The following is an 18,873-nucleotide window of genomic DNA, read 5'->3' on the forward strand; positions in this document are numbered from 1 at the left end:
TCCCGTGTGCGCTCACATCCGGTAGGTGAGGTCAGGGCAGGGTCCGCCATTTTGGGTGGCGGGGCTGGGCGCGGAGTGGGGCACCGGCGGCCCGCGGGCGGCGGTGGGGGTGTGCCCCATGGCCGGGCAGTTCGACTCCGAGGACCGGGCGAGCTGGTACTGGGGGCGGCTGAGCAGGGCCGAGGCGGTGACGCTGCTGCAGGGGCAGCGCCACGGGACCTTCCTGGTGCGCGACTCCGGCACCATCCCCGGCGACTTCGTGCTCTCGGTGTCCGAAAGCTCCCGCGTCTCGCACTACATCGTCAACAGCCTGGGGCCGGCGGGAGGCCGGCGGGCCGGCGGAGAGGGCCCTGGGGCCCCGGGTGAGTGACCCCCACCAAGGGCTGGCGGTGCCCCGGCGGGGAGGGCTGCCGGGCCCCGGTGTGCGGTTCCCCACGGACGGCGGTGCAGGTTGCGGAGCTCTTTGTGGTGGAATGGAGTGGAGTTGTGCTGCTGGGGCTCCTGACCCAGCTGAGCCGGCTGCCTGCACCTGCCTGCCAGACACCTAACATCTCATGGTTAGGTGTTTGTTGGAGCTGAGCGGTTGTTGCAGCCGTCCTGAAAGGGTTGTACAGCTGTAGAGCTCACCCATTATTTTACTTTCATAAACCGGTTACTTATAGTCTATAGATCTTGTGTCACTTCAGCCAGGGCACGGCTCGGTGGAGGTGTCACCTGAATGTCTGGATTCTGACTAGATAGTTTTGTATTAGCAGAGAGTGAGGCTAAACTTCAAGTTATGAATCAAAGTATTATGTGGGTGGTTTAAGTAGCGGGAACTGTTAAGGAATATAAGTCCGATGTGAAGTTAAGGGGGGGGTTTCCCCCCTTTGTCTTAAAAGGGAATGTTTGATGTTATTCCTAAACCTTACATCTGACAACGATGTGTTTAAGTGTAATGCTTATAGAGCAGAAGATACTGATTGTGCCAGAGGGAGAACTCTACCATGAGAAGCAGCATTTCTACATTTACAAGTGCAAGTAAATGAACAAGAGTCCCCAGCAGCATCCTCGGCTGTGTAAGAATGCGTAATGCAAAGGCAACAGCATGACTGAAGTTATAGTGGAACTGCTCAAGTGTGGGTATTAATGCTTGCAGAATGATGTGGGTGTGTTGCTAGCATCTCAGAGGGAAACCGGCACATGATTGGGAAGTGTAGTAAACCTGTGTAACGAGAGATCTGCTGAACTACTTTGGCAGCGTGTGAATTGTTCTTTCTGGTGTAGCTCTGGTTGGAATAAGAGACCTATATTGGGAAGATGCAACAGTACTTGTTATGGAAGGATTCTTCAGCCTCTGCACAAGCTGTAGTTAAGAAGGAGATAGCGTAAGACAAACAAAACCGTTGCCAATAGGTTTGCATGGTTACACAGTAATTTCCCCTGCTGAGGGGAACATTTCCTATTGGCAAATTTGGGAAAGCCTGAAATCATCGTGTTTATCCCAGGAACTTGTGACAGAGTGCACCCAAGGCATAAAAAGCTCCACAAGGTAGAAATTAAAGGTGCCTGAGTTCAGCTGGAAGTGGAAGTCATTACTGCTGTGGGTAGTAAAATGGTTTGCCACAAGATGTGGTGGATTGTTCATGGTTTTGTGTCTGAGAGGGCAGAGGTTTATGTATTGAGTTGTTGCCATGCATGACTGGTGTTACACAGAGCAGAATAAGTTACCAGGGTGGCTTGTTCTGGAATCCAGCCCAAGAGAGTTTTAAAGGCAGTAGTGATGAACAACACTGGAGGATGTCCGTCTGTCATTTCTGGGCAGCTGTTTTCCAGAGCGCAGCTCATCTCTGGAAAACCAGTGTTTTCCATGTTCCTGGGGTATCACTTTGCTACCATACCCATCCTCACTTTTAATTGCGTTACATTCTTAAGTTCAGTAATGCTTGTGGCGTTCCATGGGCTGGTTTATGTTAAGGGTGTTAAAACATTTTGGAGTTTTGGTGGTGGTTTTAAAAATCACTAAATACCCCTTAGCTAATTCTCTTCTGTTTTAAATGTTTATCCATTCTAGAAGAGTGGCTGCTGTTGGAGCCCTGTAAGCTGTTGGTACAACAGGCTTAATAGATGTTAAACGGTATAATTATGCTTTAGTTGGTCTCTCTTGATTTCCCCTGGATGTACTGGGGATGGGTGATGCATCACTCCTGCACCACAGTTACTCTAGTGCTGAGATTGTAGTAGTTCGAAATAAGTCATGTGTCCATGCATTGCTCTCTTTTCACACTCAAACCAAAGAAGGTTCTGGGGTGTCTGTATATTAAATTAAACTTCAAGTGTAATTAAGATTTTCTTCCAGGAAAATCTTTACTGTGTTAATTGCGTAGTTAATGGTAGAGGGTTTTTAGCAATTGGTTCTCACTTGGAAAGCTGAATATGCCAGATTAGGTTTTTTAGGTTGGTTTTTGTTAGTCTCAGTATGTGTGTGTGCAGTTCATGACTGCTTTAACGCTGCTCTGTGCAGAATGAATGAGACAAGAAGCTTTGGCTTCCTTAATCTAAAAGGAAGCCAGAAACCCCTGTGATACTTTCATCCATTTCCAGAGTATAAAATAAGCTTGGTAACTTTTTCTTAATTCACCTTCTGCCTGACATGCTGCAGTTTGTAACTTCTCACAAGTGATTTTTCAGCATGAGAAATAAAGAATTTAACAGAACTTCTCAAAATAGCTACGTCTTCCTGAGATGTTTTTAAGGCTGTTTAAAGAAAACAGGATAAATCACTGGATTATGGGAAAGCAAAACACTCTATTTCCAATGGAAATTAACAACTGAATCAGAATTAGCTATCATTTGTGATGAAATGTCACAGTAGCAAACAGGACAAAGTACTGCATGCAGGCATTAGTATGGCCATGGACAATAGAGGAAACATTGAAATGCATCATATGTTTGCAATTTGACATATGAGTCCAGGGTAAAAATGTATGACATGCATTAAACCAAAATGCCTAAAATATCTACAGAAAGATACGCTTTTGTTGAAAGTACAATGTAATAAAGCCAGAAACCTTGTAGTGTTGTAAAGCTTGTCTCTAAAGCAGGAAATTATGACAGATATAATGTAGAAGGTGGTGTTTACAGTAAGTTTGCATGGTAAAAACATGCTATTTGACTTACATTTCTAAATCACTTCCATTGTGACTGTACTTCCTGGAATCACATATTTACATAATGATATCCATACTCAGTTCTGTAGGCAGTGTCTTTAGATATGTGTGAGCGGAATAATCTAATTCTGATACTTGGGGGGTTTTGAGGGTTGTTTTTTGCTATTTGCTGTTACTTGGGGGGGGGTTAATTTTATTTTTACATTAAGTTCTTAAAACGTGAACTACTGGAAGCTTGGAAAGTGTATACACAGGCATCTACTTTAATCCTCTGATTATCTGCAGAAATGACAATATAACTCCTGATCTAAGGAAGAAATTCTTTACTGAGAGGGTGGTGAGGCACTGGAATGGGTTGCTCAGGGAGGTTGTGAATGCTCTATCCTTGGCGGTGTTCAAGGCCAGGTTGGATGAGGCCTCGGGTGACATGGTTTAGTGTGGGGTGTCCCTGCTCATGGCAGGGGGGTTGGAACTAGATGATCTCAAGGTCCTTTCCAACCCTAGCTATTCTATGATTCTCCTGCTGTGCTTAGAGCTCTTCTCAGGAACAGAGAATGGGGTTTTACTGGTTTTATAGTGTGTTCATGGGTACTTACTTGTTTTACTCAGGCTTGAGTAGGGAGGTACTTGAGAACAGGGAAAAGGTGTCCCTATGGGGGTGGGGAAACACACAGGCTGGAATGTGATGCCTTCATGCAGGGTTCCCAAATGCTCCAGGAGAAAGCTGGCTTACATCACTGTGATGTCTTGCTTTGAAATGAGAGCCTCCTGTCTCAGTACCCTGCATAATAAGAACAGCTTTTCTTGCCCAAACATTCTTTATAAGTTGGGGAAAAGGGTGCACCCTTATAGACTAGATCTAGACACAAAAATGAAAGTCTGTTTCTGGGAGGTCTTCCCTGCACTGAAGAGGAAAGTTTGCCAAAGCTTAGGAATAAAGAGTAAACTGCCCCATGGTACTAACATAACCGGAGTGAAGAGAGAAATATAAAACCCCTGAGACGTCTGAGAAAGTGAGAAGTTACTCTGTGGTTACACCACCTGCCTGCACTCTCAGAATTAGAATATTAGGTGGTTTATACCTCTGCTTCCCCAGTATCTGTCCACTATTTAAAACATACATAAGCAATCTTTTCCAGACTGACATGAAGCCAAGACAGTGTGAAAGTGTTTTGTCAGGGAGGAATGTGCATCATAAACAGAGAACTGACAGGGTCCAGATTTGAAACTTTCATTCTGGGACACTTCGGATTTTAACTCTTTCCTCACCTTCCTGAGAGCAGAGGTTTCTATGGCTCTTCTGACATGCTGGAATTTGTGGAATCAGGTTAAGTCACAGTGCTGGTGGAACTAGGATGGAATAAGTAAGAAAGGTGATACTCAGCCCTTTGTGCTTCTCATTTAGAGGAGTCATCTTACGAGCTGAGTGGTAGAAAGAAGCTGGGATGCAAGCTGTGAATAGCTGTTCTTCCTTTGGTTGTGCAGAGCTGGGAGAGAGTTATTCCTCCTATTCTACTGGTTGTCCAGCTTTAACAGGAAGTGACTAAAGTTCCTCCAGTAGCTAGGCTTACCTTTACATGCCTTCTCTTCCTGAGAGCCCTCAGAAGATGCAATGTGCTGCTCAAACTTGTGCCTTCAAGAATCCCAGAATCATGAAGGGAAACAGCTCTGGCTCTCCAAAACCCATTTCCTTTGCTACTGTAACTTTTTCTTGTGGTACATCTTGCCTTAATTTTTCCATTGGTCTGCAGGTATGAGAAGTGTTGCAGCTCAAACAAGAAGCTGAAGAATTCCTCTGAGCCTGAAATCTGTTAATCTTTGAATTTCATTAATGACAAACTTGGAAGCCCATAGTGAATAGAATGATTTCCTCACTACATAAGTGAGCATCATTCAGCTTATTTCCTTGTAGCCAAACAAGAGTATACACAAAAGATTTAAACAGATGGGAAGCTTACCATTTGCTTGGTAAGGTGTAGTTGTATTTTACTTCCAACCTGTGTTTTCTTTTCCTAACTGTGACTTTCAACCATTTTGGTCCTTTTTATGCGTATTTTAGCTGAATTTAGACGCCGCCTATTTAAATTCTCCAGGCAGTGACCAAGTCGCTGCCTTTATATTCCCTGATTTGGGTTAATCTTGTAGATTTTTTTTGTTGTGAAGAGATTTGTTTGGAGGGTCTCTGTCATCTCACTCCTATCCAGTTGTGTGAAATGTCTTTTAGAATGTGGTTTTCCAGGATACAGTACACTGATCTCAGTCACTCCTTCCCCACACATAAACTTCCAGTGGATTTTCCTCTTGGAATCCAACTTCAGATTTATTCAGGTACATTTGGCAGCTATTTCAGGCTGTTTTGCATTAATTCAGGAGGGTGAACCTGTTCAATAGAAAAAGGAGGGAGGAGGGAAAGACATCCCCAGAACACCTTGTTCATCAGAGTGATGACTTTGGTGCTGACAAGGCTGATGAATGTTACTGAATTGCTCATTTCCTGTGAGTTTTAAAGAGACTTCTGTGTGTACTTTGCTGGTGATTGAAGATCTCAGCCTTCTGAGTCAGTTTGTAGCAGGTTTTACAGAGGTGAATTAGTTTCACGCTATAGATCTCTGTCATGTGTAAGTTCTGTGTCCACGAAATTACCCGAGATTCAGTCTTCTTAAAAGACTCCTTCAGGACTTGTGGTCCTAAAGTTTCCTTGGCTTCTTCTTTTGACATAAGTGTCTACACAAGCCTTGATCCTTAAAGGTTCTCTTCTGAAATAGCAACAGATGTATGCTAATGTTTGTCACCAGGTTTGTCTGAACTTGATTTCTATACCACTTGTTACAAAGCCAGTTTCCTGCTTCCGATGCTAGCGGAAGCACAACATTCCCAGATCATATTATATGCTTATGTAGTGCACATAAGCTGTTGTGAAGCGGTGTAGGGACGCTGCGTGTCCAGCCAGAAGTCACCTCCTGTGAGACCACAGAGCTAAGAACTGCCTCTGAGGTGAAATTCCAGAGTTCTTGCTAAGTCTGGAGCTGTAAATTACATCCCATCAACAAAAGTTGAGGGGGGTTTGCATCTTTTCGGCATCGCGCTTTGGGAGAATAAGGTGAAATCTTCCTTCTCTTTCTACACTGGGTTCATATTTCTTACTGATGCTTCCATTAACTTCCTTATCTCTTGTGATGCCAGTTTGTGTTTTGGTTTTTATATTTGTTGAGGGTATTGCTTCTGGGTTTTGTCTCACTGCATTTGTGCTCATTTCTTTTGCAAGCCTTTCAGGGCAGTTAATGCATGCAAATGGGCATTTTCCAATGACTTAGTTCTGCTGCTTTGAATTCCCTGGAACCAGCTTCACTAATGTGCATGTTCCTTCAGGATACTTCAGAACTTATTTATCGGGTATATGTCTATGTTGATCATATTGAATTTGCCCCTTTCTCTATTAGAACCCCTTTTTAGTCTCTTGCACTGTTGGCTTTCCATGCTGACAGTGCTACTTTGAAGGGGGTTTTGGATCAGTGACAGCTTGAAGAATTCTGCTAGCTTTGTACGGGAGAGCTCAGTCTCAGAACTGTTAGATATTCCCTGCAGAGAACCAGACTTGCAAAGTAAGCATCTCTTTCTTGCTAAGAGTTACTCATTGAAGCATCAATCTTTTTCCTCTCCACTACCCTCCCCCAGCCTTCCACAGTCCTTCCTATAACTGATTACAGTGTATGGGGCTTGTGGAAATAGAACATCATGTGTATGGTTTTCCCCCAGATGAGCCTGAAGAACATAAAACAGGGAAAAAAGTGCAGCACACAGATTGAAAACTAATGGATATCTGCACTTTGATACTTCTAATGACTTGAATGTGAACATTGTCTGTATTTTAATGTATTTGAGGTTGAGATTTATAGCTTAGGCTCCATCTGACACAGAAACTACGAGACTTGAGATTAAAATACTAAATTATACCTGTTATGAAAACATACATTGTTGCTTTGCATTGCATCAAATAGACATAATGTTCTTTAATGGTACCTTTTATCAAAAAGAAGCTCATTTGCTCAGTCGCACAAGTTGTTCACTGCTGTGCAAAGCAGTTTTCCATGCCTGTAACCCAAGATCCATTACAACAGGTAAATAACCATTATTGCGATGTGTCCTTTTGAAACAACTTTTAAAAACCCCAACTTTCTTGAAATTGCACCAAAATTTCATTTGCTTCCTGGATTTATAGTATAAAATAGGGAAAAGGGAATTGTCTGTTACTGAATGTACAGGCTCCTGAGAAACTCAAATGTACTGAACATTTATATCTGTTGGGTCCATATAACGTTCAAGGAAATGGGATATTTTTATCCTCATTTGGGAAGTTTGGCAGTGCCAAACAATTTCTTTTTTCCTTCTTTAACAAATTTTTTACAAATAAAACTCTCCTCACGATCATTATAGTGCTGTCTTTGATTAGAAATACACAGAAGAGCTGAGTAGGGTAAATGCTGATCTAAAGATGACCAAATTCACTATCAAGTGATGTATCTGTAAATATAATTGTCTTCCCAACTGTTTTACTTGGTTTTAACTGTTGTATGCTCTCTTTGACATGTTACCTTCTTCTTTCAGGGTTGAATCCCAGCCGATTTCGAATAGGTGACCAAGAGTTTGATTCTTTGCCATCTTTACTGGAATTCTACAAAATACACTATTTGGACACTACAACCTTGATAGAACCAGTTTCCCGATCCAGGCAGAATAGTGGTGTTATCCTCAGGCAGGAGGAAGCTGAATATGTGCGAGCTCTCTTTGACTTTAATGGAAATGATGAAGAAGATCTTCCGTTTAAGAAAGGAGACATACTGAAAATCCGGGATAAACCTGAAGAGCAATGGTGGAATGCAGAAGACAGCGAAGGGAAGAGGGGAATGATACCTGTTCCTTACGTCGAGAAGTATAGACCTTCCTCTGCTTCACTAACTGCTCCGATTGGAGGTAACCAGGATAGTTCCCACCCACAACCACTGGGTGGGCCGGAGCCAGGGCCCTATGCCCAGCCCTGCATCAACGCTCCGCTCCCTAACCTTCAGAATGGCCCTATTTATGCCCGGGTTATCCAGAAGCGAGTCCCTAATGCCTACGACAAGACAGCCTTGGCTTTGGAGGTACATAATGGGCAAAACTTAGAAAGAAGAGATCTGTTGAAGGGATTTCCCTTTCAATCACGTTCTAGTTTTGTAGGAATAAGAAAGGGAAAAGCATTGTAATACTGGTTTTACATCATGATTAATAAGTTATGGATAAAAGCTTTTTTTTGAATTAATAAGTGACTAAAGTCACTTGTAGACTAGAGTTTGATTGTTGTGGCATGTTCAGGTTACTGTGTCTTTTGTCAAACGTCATTAACATGTTTCCCCATCCATGTTTTCACTTCCGAAGTCTTTATTTTAGGGGGGAGGGAGAGGGAGCAGTTCATAAGTTGTGTGTCTGAACCCGTGTTCACTGTCTCTTGCCTCACCCCAAGCTTTAAAAGGTGTGCTGGGTTGTTTCTTAGCTTTTTTTTTGCCCCCTGATCTGTCAGCACTTTAAAAGCAGTCACTGGAAGCATCGAGTCACTTAAACGTTACACAGACTGAGAGGATGATGATTGTGCATTGGTTTCTAATTGGTGAAGCAGGAACGCATAGTTCATTAGGGAGGTCTCCTGTAAAGCAGTGATTGATGGAGTATGATTTGTAATAAAACAGTGAGTTTCCCTAAGGTTGATTCACTTCCTGACACAATCAATTACTCGACCATGCCCCTTTTTATTGCTTTCCTCTTAAAAGGAGACTAGAATGCTCTATCTCTGCACATCAAATAGCTACCCCCCAAATTATAGTTGAGGAAATTGAGACTTAAGGTATTCTCAGTGGCAGACCTTTCCCTTAGGATGATATGTAAATTGATTCCTTTAATCTGGGCTTTCTTTGAGCTAAAGGCTCTGGAATTTCCTGATACCTAATTGACTTCCTGTTTATATAACATTTGAAGTACTTGGGAAAAAACAGTTTTTGTGCTGAGTCAGAGCATCTCCTCTTCACTCTCAAATACTTCATTTAATTGTGTGGAGCACAGAAGGCACTTCAGTGATGTGGCAACTGGAGGTCTGTGTCTTTAGTACAGAATTGGCACATGCAGCACATTCTGCAGACCCGATGATGTACAACCTGGGAGGTGGGAAATATCCTCATTGTAGATAAAATTTGTCTAGGGAAGCAGTGTAAATATACTCTGAGGTACTATTATATTTGTGAATTGAGATTGACAGGATACTGAGTATAAATTTTGGGGTTGAGAAGCACGTCTAGAAATTCATGCCAACTCACCAGGTTTTGGGGAATGTGGAGATTTTTAACCTTCAGGCTTTATATAGCCTAAACCACCTTCTTTTTCCCTTTTTCTCACTCTTTCCAGCCAGCCACCTCCTGGAGCTTGGAAATACTCCTGCAATTACCGGATGTTACATTTTCTTTGAGCTGCATATTTGTCAAAGCCTTTTGGATTTCTTTCTGGCTTTTATTTATCAGTGTACTAGCGCTGTTCTCTTAAGCTTAAATTTACATTTTATTTCACTTAAATTAGATCCCCACAACACTGCCCAACTCCCAGTTTGGTAGCATGAAGTGGGATAGAGTGAGAAAACACTGATAATCCAGGCCATTGTGAGAAACTTTGAGTGAAAGCAAAATCCTTTACACACTGAAGAACAGCTTGTGATTGCCACAGCTGACCTTATGTTAGTTCAGTCCTCTCCACTACAACCCACATGATCTGTCAAGTATGCTGTGCTTTAGTGTCCTGCGTTTGGCTGGGGAATTAATTTTCTTCCTAGTAACCGGTGCAGTGCTGTGTTTTGGCTTTAGTCTGAGAATATTATTGATAACACACTGATGGTTTAGTTGTTCCTCAGCAAAGCTTAACCTAGTCAAAGACTTCTCGGTTTCTTATGCCCTGCCGGAGACAGGACACCTGACCTGAACTAGCCAGAGGGATATTCCATATCATGGAATGTCAGGCTCAGTGTAGGAACTAGGGGGAGTTGGCTGAAAGGGGCAGATCAGGCATCAAGAATGAGCTGGGCATTGGTCAGTGGGTGGTGAGCAACTGTGCATCACTTGTTCATTCCTTTCTCTAGTATTATTACTACTATTATTTATTATTATTGTTATTTTTCTACTTTTATATTAAACCAGGGGCCTTTGTAGTTCTTGTAGACTTACTTAAATACTTCTCAGTTGACATTCTCTTGGTTAGAATGATATATTCCTGCCTTGCTACAGCTCTGGATTTAAGAAGAGTAATAACAGTGGTGGTTCTTTATTCTGTATATAATATTGCATGATTATATAAAGTGTGAGCCATTTGTCACTGCTTCTTATAGGCTTCCCCACCTTCTTTGCAGCTTTTATCATTTCAAATCACAATGTTACCAAGTTGCTTTCAATGTCTGTACAGGACAAACAGCAACATGCACTTCACTCTCTGCAAGTTTCTCTTCATCTTGTTTATTGAAGTACTGTTTCTTGTTGTCTCCTTTTTTCCCATTTCCTTTCACTTCATTGTGTTCTTTCTCTGTTCAGAGATCTCTTCTTAGATAGCTTAGTAGAAAGCATTATGTGACTCTTATCAGTCCATTTTTGCCCAGACCTCTTTAATAACTATAAAGATAGAAAGTGGGATTCTTTCCAAATTAAAACTCTTATCCTTAAGTCTGGCACTGTGCATGGGTGGGGGTGGATCACACTGTTGCTCTTAGGAAAATACATGCTTAATATCAAACATTTTTGGTACAAACTGCCAACAGAATATCTGTCCTCTTATTTTTAAACGGACTTGGTTTTAAAGAGCTCAAGGAAGAGGATCAGATGTTCTACTAAAGGCTGTTTTGTGTTATGGAAAAAGATTCAGCAGGAGATAACTTTGCTTTTATCTGGACCTGTTCAAGGAGTTGTCAGTCTATATTAATTAAAAGTTAGGAGGAAATGAGATCAATCCAGTGTTTGTAACAGTAGCAGAACTTTGCCATCTTGACCTTACCAGTGTAGTACTTGGAATAAAACCACAGCATTAAGAAGTCTTCACATGAACCTTTAGTTTTGCTTTGAAGCATATGGGATATATTTAGTTTTAAAACTTCTAATGAAGACTGAGACAAATCTGGCCTCTTAGCAGGGGGAACATTATTCCCAAGGTGCTGTGCTTGGTGGGATGATGTGCAATAGACAAATGATACCATAAATCAACCTTAAAAGTGAGAAGAATTCAGAGAGAACATCCACTTCTAATCTGAATGCTTTAAAACTCCTGAACTTGGAATAACAAGTGCTCTTTCCTTCCTAGTGGCTTGTAGGTTATATACTCTTCTGTTGAAGGCTGATACATAGATTATATCCAGATCTGAAGCAATTCACAGTTATCTAGGATAGTGTTCTGGTGATGGTTGTGATTAAGAAAGGAGATTTTCTTCCTTCTAGTATTGTCACAATTAATCTTCGCCTTGTTAAATTATAGCTGATGTATTGATTTGATCAACTGAGGTTGGTAGAATCCCCCAGTGATTATTTGCAGTAGCAAAATTATCCATCCTGCTTGATTAAACTCCTCAAGAGCAAAACCAAGCATTCAGTAGTCCACGAAGGCTTCCTTTTGCCTGTAGCAAATAAATAAGAGGATTTTCTTTAAAATATGATTCATTAAAATGTCTCTACTAATGGCTACAAAAGGAAAAACTGGAGTCCCAAGTGTGCCTCTCATTACTAGAGAAGTAACCATCAGAGGTATGGGAGCTTAGTTAAATGTCCATGGAGTGGTTTGAATTTATGAGCTGTTAAAAGCTGTGCTGGCAAAAGATTGCAAGTGATTAAAACGCTTAAAATTAATGGATATTTGTAACATCTTAAACTGTTTTCCTTGTTCTTCATTCACTGTCTGGCAAATGAGAATAAAGAGATTCTCTTTTGGATGAATTTGGAAGGCAGTGATGAGCATCTGTGTAAACTAGTAATTGTACATTCAGTGAATTTCTGGATGAAATGTGGTAGTGCTTGTGGCTGTGCATGGAGAGTTTATTTACAGTATTAGTGAAAGAAAATAGAGTGTATCTGTCCCAAAAGCATTCTTCATGTGTGACCTGGGACGAGTTCTGAAAACTGCTTTATGTTCCTTGTAACTAGGATTACTCATAGAATTCTACAGAGGGCTGGAAATGGGCAGACAGCTTTTTAGTGTTGCACTTAACCCCTCTCCAGTGACAGTCTTTACAATGTAAATTGTGCTGTCTTAGGCTGTGTAAGTGCTCCTTAATTAAAGTACCCTTTAAGATTCAACAGTTTTAGGGACTGATTAGACCTAGACTTGCAGCCCTGACCTGAACTACCTGACTGCACAGCCTTGGGAAAGGGACTGCTGCACAGTTCTTCTCCACCTTTGTCAGAGGGAGGCGATACCTTTAGAACTGGTTATGCGAATATTAGGTTGGAAATGAGAAGATGAGATACATTGCTGTGCTTCTATTTAGTGTGCTACATGAGAACTGAACACTTTTAAACTACAGCATACTGTTCCATCAGTCCATAGTAACCATTCTTTCTGTTTTTCTAGCCGAACAATTCAGGTATAAGAGGGAAAGGGCATTAATTGTCTTTACCCATGGCATAGTAATAATCTGTGGCTGGATTATACCTATCTATCTATCCATCCATCTTCCACTTACCCAGATCTTTTCCAATACAACCTGAAAAGCATTTAGTGGAATTTCCAAATCAAGGAGCTGTTTAGCTTGCAGATTACCCTGCTGACCCTCCCTCCCTTCATGAAGTGGTGGATGGAGCACAAGCAGAGTGCAAACCTCTGTCCATTCAGTGCCATGCATTTATTGTGATGGTGCTCTGGCAGGTTGGCATTGGATTACAGGCTCTTCAATTTAGGTAGTGCTTACCTAGTCTAGGTACACTTCTTTCTCTCTCTGCTTTCTTCAGGAGTGAATAACATCGGGTGTAGGCTATAACATGGTCAAGACTAAAACTACTTTTTATAGAAGTATATTTGGTCCACTTGGGTTTTATAATTGTAACACATCCTTATTTCCTGCCCTGCAGGTCGGTGAGCTGGTAAAGGTCACAAAGATTAACGTGAGTGGTCAGTGGGAAGGAGAGTGTAACGGCAGACGTGGCCACTTTCCATTCACACATGTCCGCTTGCTGGATCAACAGAATCCTGACGAGGACTTCAGCTGAGTGTGGCTCAACAGTTGCGCTTCCAGATGGGAACAATCTCAACTTGTTTTTATTGCAGATGCCATCAAGACTATGTTCCGACAGATGTTGAAAGCGGTATCGCTTGTCTAAGCATTCTGATAACCTGCAAACCCCTGGGACTGAACACCACCATTCCTTAATCAAGGGTCATGTAATTCAGGGTACGACAGTAGATAACTCGTGTGTCAAGTGGCAGAACTAGTACATGATCATAGGTTGTAATGCCTGCTTCTGTCCATGTGCACAGCAGACTGGACCTTGCCAGCAGCAGCAGTTGGAGAAGGCAGTAATGTAGATGTTAAGGTAACATTTATAGCTCTCTCCGGTCCTATTGCTTATGTTGCTTCTTCCTCAGGCAGTGAACATCAACCTTAGACAATTCAATATATAGATAGAAATGTCACAAATTTATCCTGGAGCTTTCTCCATATTGTTGGTTTTTTCCATTCTGAATCCTCTGTCCTGGAAAGGCTGTGGAGTACTTTGCGTAGTCAATTACCTGTGCGCAGTACAGATCCACGTAGAGCCCGTTGAGGACAGCCTTATGATTTATCGATGCTCACCATTTTAATGGTAAATGACAGATCAAATCAACCTTGGAATTCTAGAAGTTTGTGGACACTAGATTGATTCCTTCAGTACTGTTGATGCTTCAAACGTAGCAGCTGATTTTAAATTAAATTCTTCTATTAACACACCAATGTCTCTTTTTATCCACAAATATAAAGCTTATGGAAGTGTAAACATCCATATCAGTGCTGAAACATACGTGCGTAGCACTTTAATGCATAGCTTTAAAGCAGTGTTTGAGTCACTAAATATACTAAAACATTGACACTGCTTTCCAGTAAGACTGAATTATATAGGGCCAGTTTAATTTTTCTGGAGTTCTTCAATAACTCCTCTTGTACCAATACTCTTACAGTACAAATCAGTGTCAAACATGGTGAACTGACAAACCAAATAGTAGTTTTTATTTTAAAGTTACTCTGGGGACTCCTCTGGTTTAATTCCCATCTGTAAAATACTTGATAGTGAATTCACAAGGATTTTATTTTTAATAAACTAATGGAAAATACTTGTGTGCTTCTGGATTGATTCTCAAAAGGCATAATAGAGTAACTATGGCTTCCTAGCTCATAATGAGAATCAGTGCATTGAATAGGTGGTATTATGCACTGCTTGGTTTTGGTTTTAGTCTGTTCTTCTAGTTATCTGGTTTTCTCTAACATAAATCAGAATGGATTCAGTAAGTTTTGTAAACTGAAATGAAACACTGAAGTAACTCCCCCTTGCCTGTACCCTGGATTGTTTTCCAAGCACAGCACTCTAGTGACCAAACTTAAGCAAACAGATTTTGTACCTTTGCCTACAGTGTAATTCATACACAACAGTTTTTCTGAATAGTAGCAAACTGAAAATGTTCTTTGGGTTGGTAGAAGCCATGTGCTAGAACAGCTCATTGGTTGTAAATGCTGCAAGGGCTGGTTCGCATGGCAAAGGCTATTGCTGCAAGGCACCGACCCAGACAACAGAATCCTGGTAACACTTTACCTCAGAACTGTAACATGCTGGAAATCCTAATATTTCTGTTCTATTTAAGTACTAGTTGTTCTACTTCAAAACTAATCCATCAGCAAGCCTGACTAATTTTCAGGTTATGGGCACTCATTAATCTGTAGCCTAACACCAGTGTTCATCGTGCTTTTCCATCACCAATCTCATAAGCACTACTGAAGATGATGAGAAAACTGACAGTGGTGACAGAACAGTAAGAGAGAATTGCAGTACTACTAGTCTAGCTTGGGGTGCTCTTCTGGTTAGAGTGATCTGCCAGTAACTGTGGGATCTCTTCTAGCTTAGGACAAGGTTTACTTTGAGAAAAAGAACTGAGAAACTAACTTTAGGTCCTGTAACACATTGGTTTTGTTAAGGCTAATTTGCATTTTTCCTCTCACCTGGATATTTACTAGGACTATTTGTTTTTTCAATAGCTGCATTCTAAATAACAAATGCAATATCAAGTTTACCAGTTGCCCATTTAGGCTTAGATTGCAAAAGAAACATAATGACCTGTGTGTTCTTACAGTAACATGGTTTGTTCTGAAGTACTTTTTCCAGTTGCAGCTGATGAAAGCCCAGATGTTTGAACCTTTCCAATCACAATTATTTTAAGATACCAAGAGAACATTCTTCACCTGGTTTTATTATGCAAATCTTGCCTTTGTAATACGAAAGATGCAAATTGAACCAAGTAGCAAATACCCTGCAATCTTTGTAGATGTGGTTTTGTCAAGACTATATAAATGGTGAATATTTGTACACTTGGAAAGAGCTAATAAAAGCAACTAGAAGAGTCTTAATAGGTGCTGTTGCACTAGAATTTGAAGTTCTTGTCAAGCAGCTTCTTAGGCAACTGATACGTTAATGCAACTGTTTTTCACCATTCAGTTCTAAGCCAAAATGTGATTTTGTTTCATAGATGATAGAAATGAGTATGTTTGCTTTCGGACGAGATAGACATTTCAGCTTTTCAAAGCTCTTAAAGGAAAATAGGTAGAACCTATGTTCATGAACATGTAGATTAAATCCTTTTGTGGCCTTTGTTTAATCCTCTTCTGTTTGTTCCCTCCCTCCTCCCGGATGCGTGCAAAAAAGATTCATTGCTAAGAATGTTGGTCACAATCTTTTGTCTCTCCTTGGCTGTGGTTTTGGTCTCTTGTGCATAGGCAGGTGTTAGAACTAGAATAATCATTTCTAGAAATACACCGTGAAAGCAGAATGCTCAATTACACTGTGTTCTCCTGGTGCATTTACACATTATATCACACTAAAAAGTACAACTGGCTGCTATGGTTTTTTAATCTCTCTTTCCTTTTGGTAAACCCCAGCCTTTTTACTAATATTTGCCCTGGTTAAATCTTGTTAATCTGTTTGAATTGTATTTGTTAATAATGCAAATATTTCTAATCATCTTAAGAATAAAACACTTCATTTTTTGTGTTAATGGTTTTGGAGAAGGATTCTAACCAAACCAGTTTGAAGACAAATATGAACATGTGCCATTGTATTATAACACTATCCACTTTCTTGACAGTTAAAGTCTTTTTTTTATTTTTTTTGTAGCATGTAATGTATATGTTCATAGTACGTGAAGTAAATAAAAGTATAGCCAAAACTTTGACTTGGTGTCATTCTCAATCTGCTCTCGTTGGGATACTTGTGTTAAAAATAGAGCAGTGGGTATGGCATTTTGAATTGGCCATACTCATATGAAAGCAACATAGATGTAAGTCAAACCAAGGTAACTAAAGTAACTCATAACCCAGTCAGAAACCAGAAAAATAGAGGGTTTACAGTCAAGTAAAATCACCAGTAAAACCAAGGTGACTTTCTGTAATCAAATGAGTTGCTTGAGACAAGGGGGTGGGGGAAAAAGTATATCTCACTGCAAAAGAGGACTCGTGAAGAATGTTAAGGTGGGACTCTGTAGCTGTTAGTGTCACTTCTACCTCCGCAGGTGTATCGGGAAAGATTCTGGGGATTCTTTGGATGCTGTGTGACAGTTTGGAAAAATAAAAAGCTGTTTAATCATTCCTAGAATTGTCAGTAAAAACATACATTAAATAATACAAATTGATACCAGAGAGAATCTCATACATGAGTGTACTAATGGGTCAGGATGACTTCTCTCTGAGGGTGGGATAGCAGTATTTCAATGAAAAGCTACAATGTGCAGTCTACTGTCAAAGGAGAAAGCACCAAAAATGAGGACCAGAATGTCTATATCCCATGTGGGAGAACATTTGTCACACGAACCTGCATTAGACTTACTTTTGCCATTGTAATCCTTAAAATCTGCAAGGGGACAGTGGCCTCTCAAGCACAAGGATAAGAATCTTGGTGGCAATACTGTATATAAAGCCAGTTTAATCTGGCGTGTGCACCAAAGCACAGCTCCAGCTCCACACCTGTGGGTTCCTATTAAATTTTCATAGGTAAAAGTGCTGCCCCCAGCTTTGCTCCAGTGTTCATACAATTTGGCTGCAGCAGAGCTGCAACCCAAGATGGCCTTTTAATGATATTACCTGGGATAATTCAGTAGGAAGAGGTTCCATAGACCCTTCCACACTACCCCTCTGCTGCTTAACCTTGGCCTGGTGTAAGTGTCTGCTGCTGCTGCAACATGGCTCACGCAGAAACCTATTGCCCTCCTTTCCTTTCCCCCTCGTTCCAACAACTGTTTTCAGCGCAGCAGTGGTAGAAGTTGAGGGTGCAAGGGACAAGCAGATTGCATCAGCAAATGATGCTGCATTTCCCTGTATTAGACTGTTTATTCCTTGTGATTGCCAAATCCCTGACCAACTTCCAAATATTTGCATGCCATCTGTAACAAGTGCATTCAAATATATTTAGGGTATTTAGACAATAGGTTATCATTTAGCAAGTGTATCAACTTTTGCCAAATAAGCACGCTTAAAGCGGCCTCATTTATATGTATCGTTGAGGTTTCTACAACTTGAGTAGCTGCTGAACATGAGGATCACGGAAAAGTGCATCTAAATTGATGCAAATCAGATATATTGTGCACAGCTCCCACACAAAACTAAGCCTCAGTTGCTGAAAAATAGACTTTTTGTGGTCAAGATTATGAAGTGCAGAGGTGATTTTCCATTTCAGAATGATTTTTAGTATAAGGATGCAAATACATGGTGACTGTATACTGCTGGGGTCTTTTGAGTGCCTACCTGAACTGCTTTTGCAGTAGTACCATGTATTTACAAAGAATTCAGAGGTAAATACGTATAATGAGTCCCAATTTTAACAAAATCAGCATTTTTTTGATCATATTTTGACTACATTGAAAATAACTTTTTTTTCTTGACATCTGCTTTTGACCTTAGTCCAGACACACCGATATCTTTGTTTTTTCTTTGATGGAGTTGTGATTTGAGATGAGGAAAAGAGTTGAGGGCCAAAACATCCCCTGGAAAGAGACCATTGATTTTGTGGGTTGGCAAACAGTGATAGAAGAAGAATTCCATTATAGTTTTAGACTTACTTGTGCGAAACCCATAAGGTTCTGTTCATTTTACACACCCTAAAGCTCTTGTTCACCAACTGGAATACTGGTTCAAATGAATCAGGAAACAATAGCCTGTTAAATACATGCTTTAAGTGGTGCTTTAGGTTTGTGCCCTCAGTCACCCATCAGGAACCTGCTTCAGTGGACACAATACAATAGAGTAAATGAAAGGGTACCCGATGCTGTGTCCAAGAGGTGCCAGCGCTGCTCAACCTCTGCTGCGTATCAAAGGCTGCAAAGATCTTTGTGCGCTTCCACACTCCGGGAAGGCCGAGCCTTTATCCTGCTCATCCGGAGACACTGGGAAAAGACAGATACAAGACTTCATTCCCAGCGACCCTCAGCAAATCTTTGAAGATGAAAT

At 40.9% G+C, this 18,873-nt stretch overlaps 1 protein-coding gene across 2 annotated transcripts; it reads left to right on the forward strand.

Annotated features, from left to right (window-relative positions):
* The first annotated feature begins 29 nt into the window (after nucleotides 1-29).
* Nucleotides 30-16,607, forward strand: CRK (CRK proto-oncogene, adaptor protein). 2 transcript variants are annotated; one of them, XM_080629822.1, is made up of 3 exons: nucleotides 30-362; nucleotides 7,755-8,290; nucleotides 13,265-16,607. In XM_080629822.1, the coding sequence occupies exons 1-3, from the start codon at nucleotides 119-121 to the stop codon at nucleotides 13,400-13,402; spliced, it is 918 nt and encodes a 305-aa protein (XP_080485948.1). In that variant the 5' UTR covers nucleotides 30-118; the 3' UTR covers nucleotides 13,403-16,607. The 2 variants fall into 2 exon arrangements, with proteins under 2 accessions (XP_080485948.1, XP_080485949.1); XM_080629823.1 differs by having other exon boundaries at nucleotides 7,755-8,120; nucleotides 13,265-13,405.
* The last annotated feature ends 2,266 nt before the right edge of the window (nucleotides 16,608-18,873 follow it).

Source organism: Psittacula echo (genome assembly GCF_963264785.1).
Source record: "Psittacula echo genome assembly, chromosome: 15".
Classification (NCBI taxonomy): domain Eukaryota; kingdom Metazoa; phylum Chordata; class Aves; order Psittaciformes; family Psittacidae; genus Psittacula; species Psittacula echo.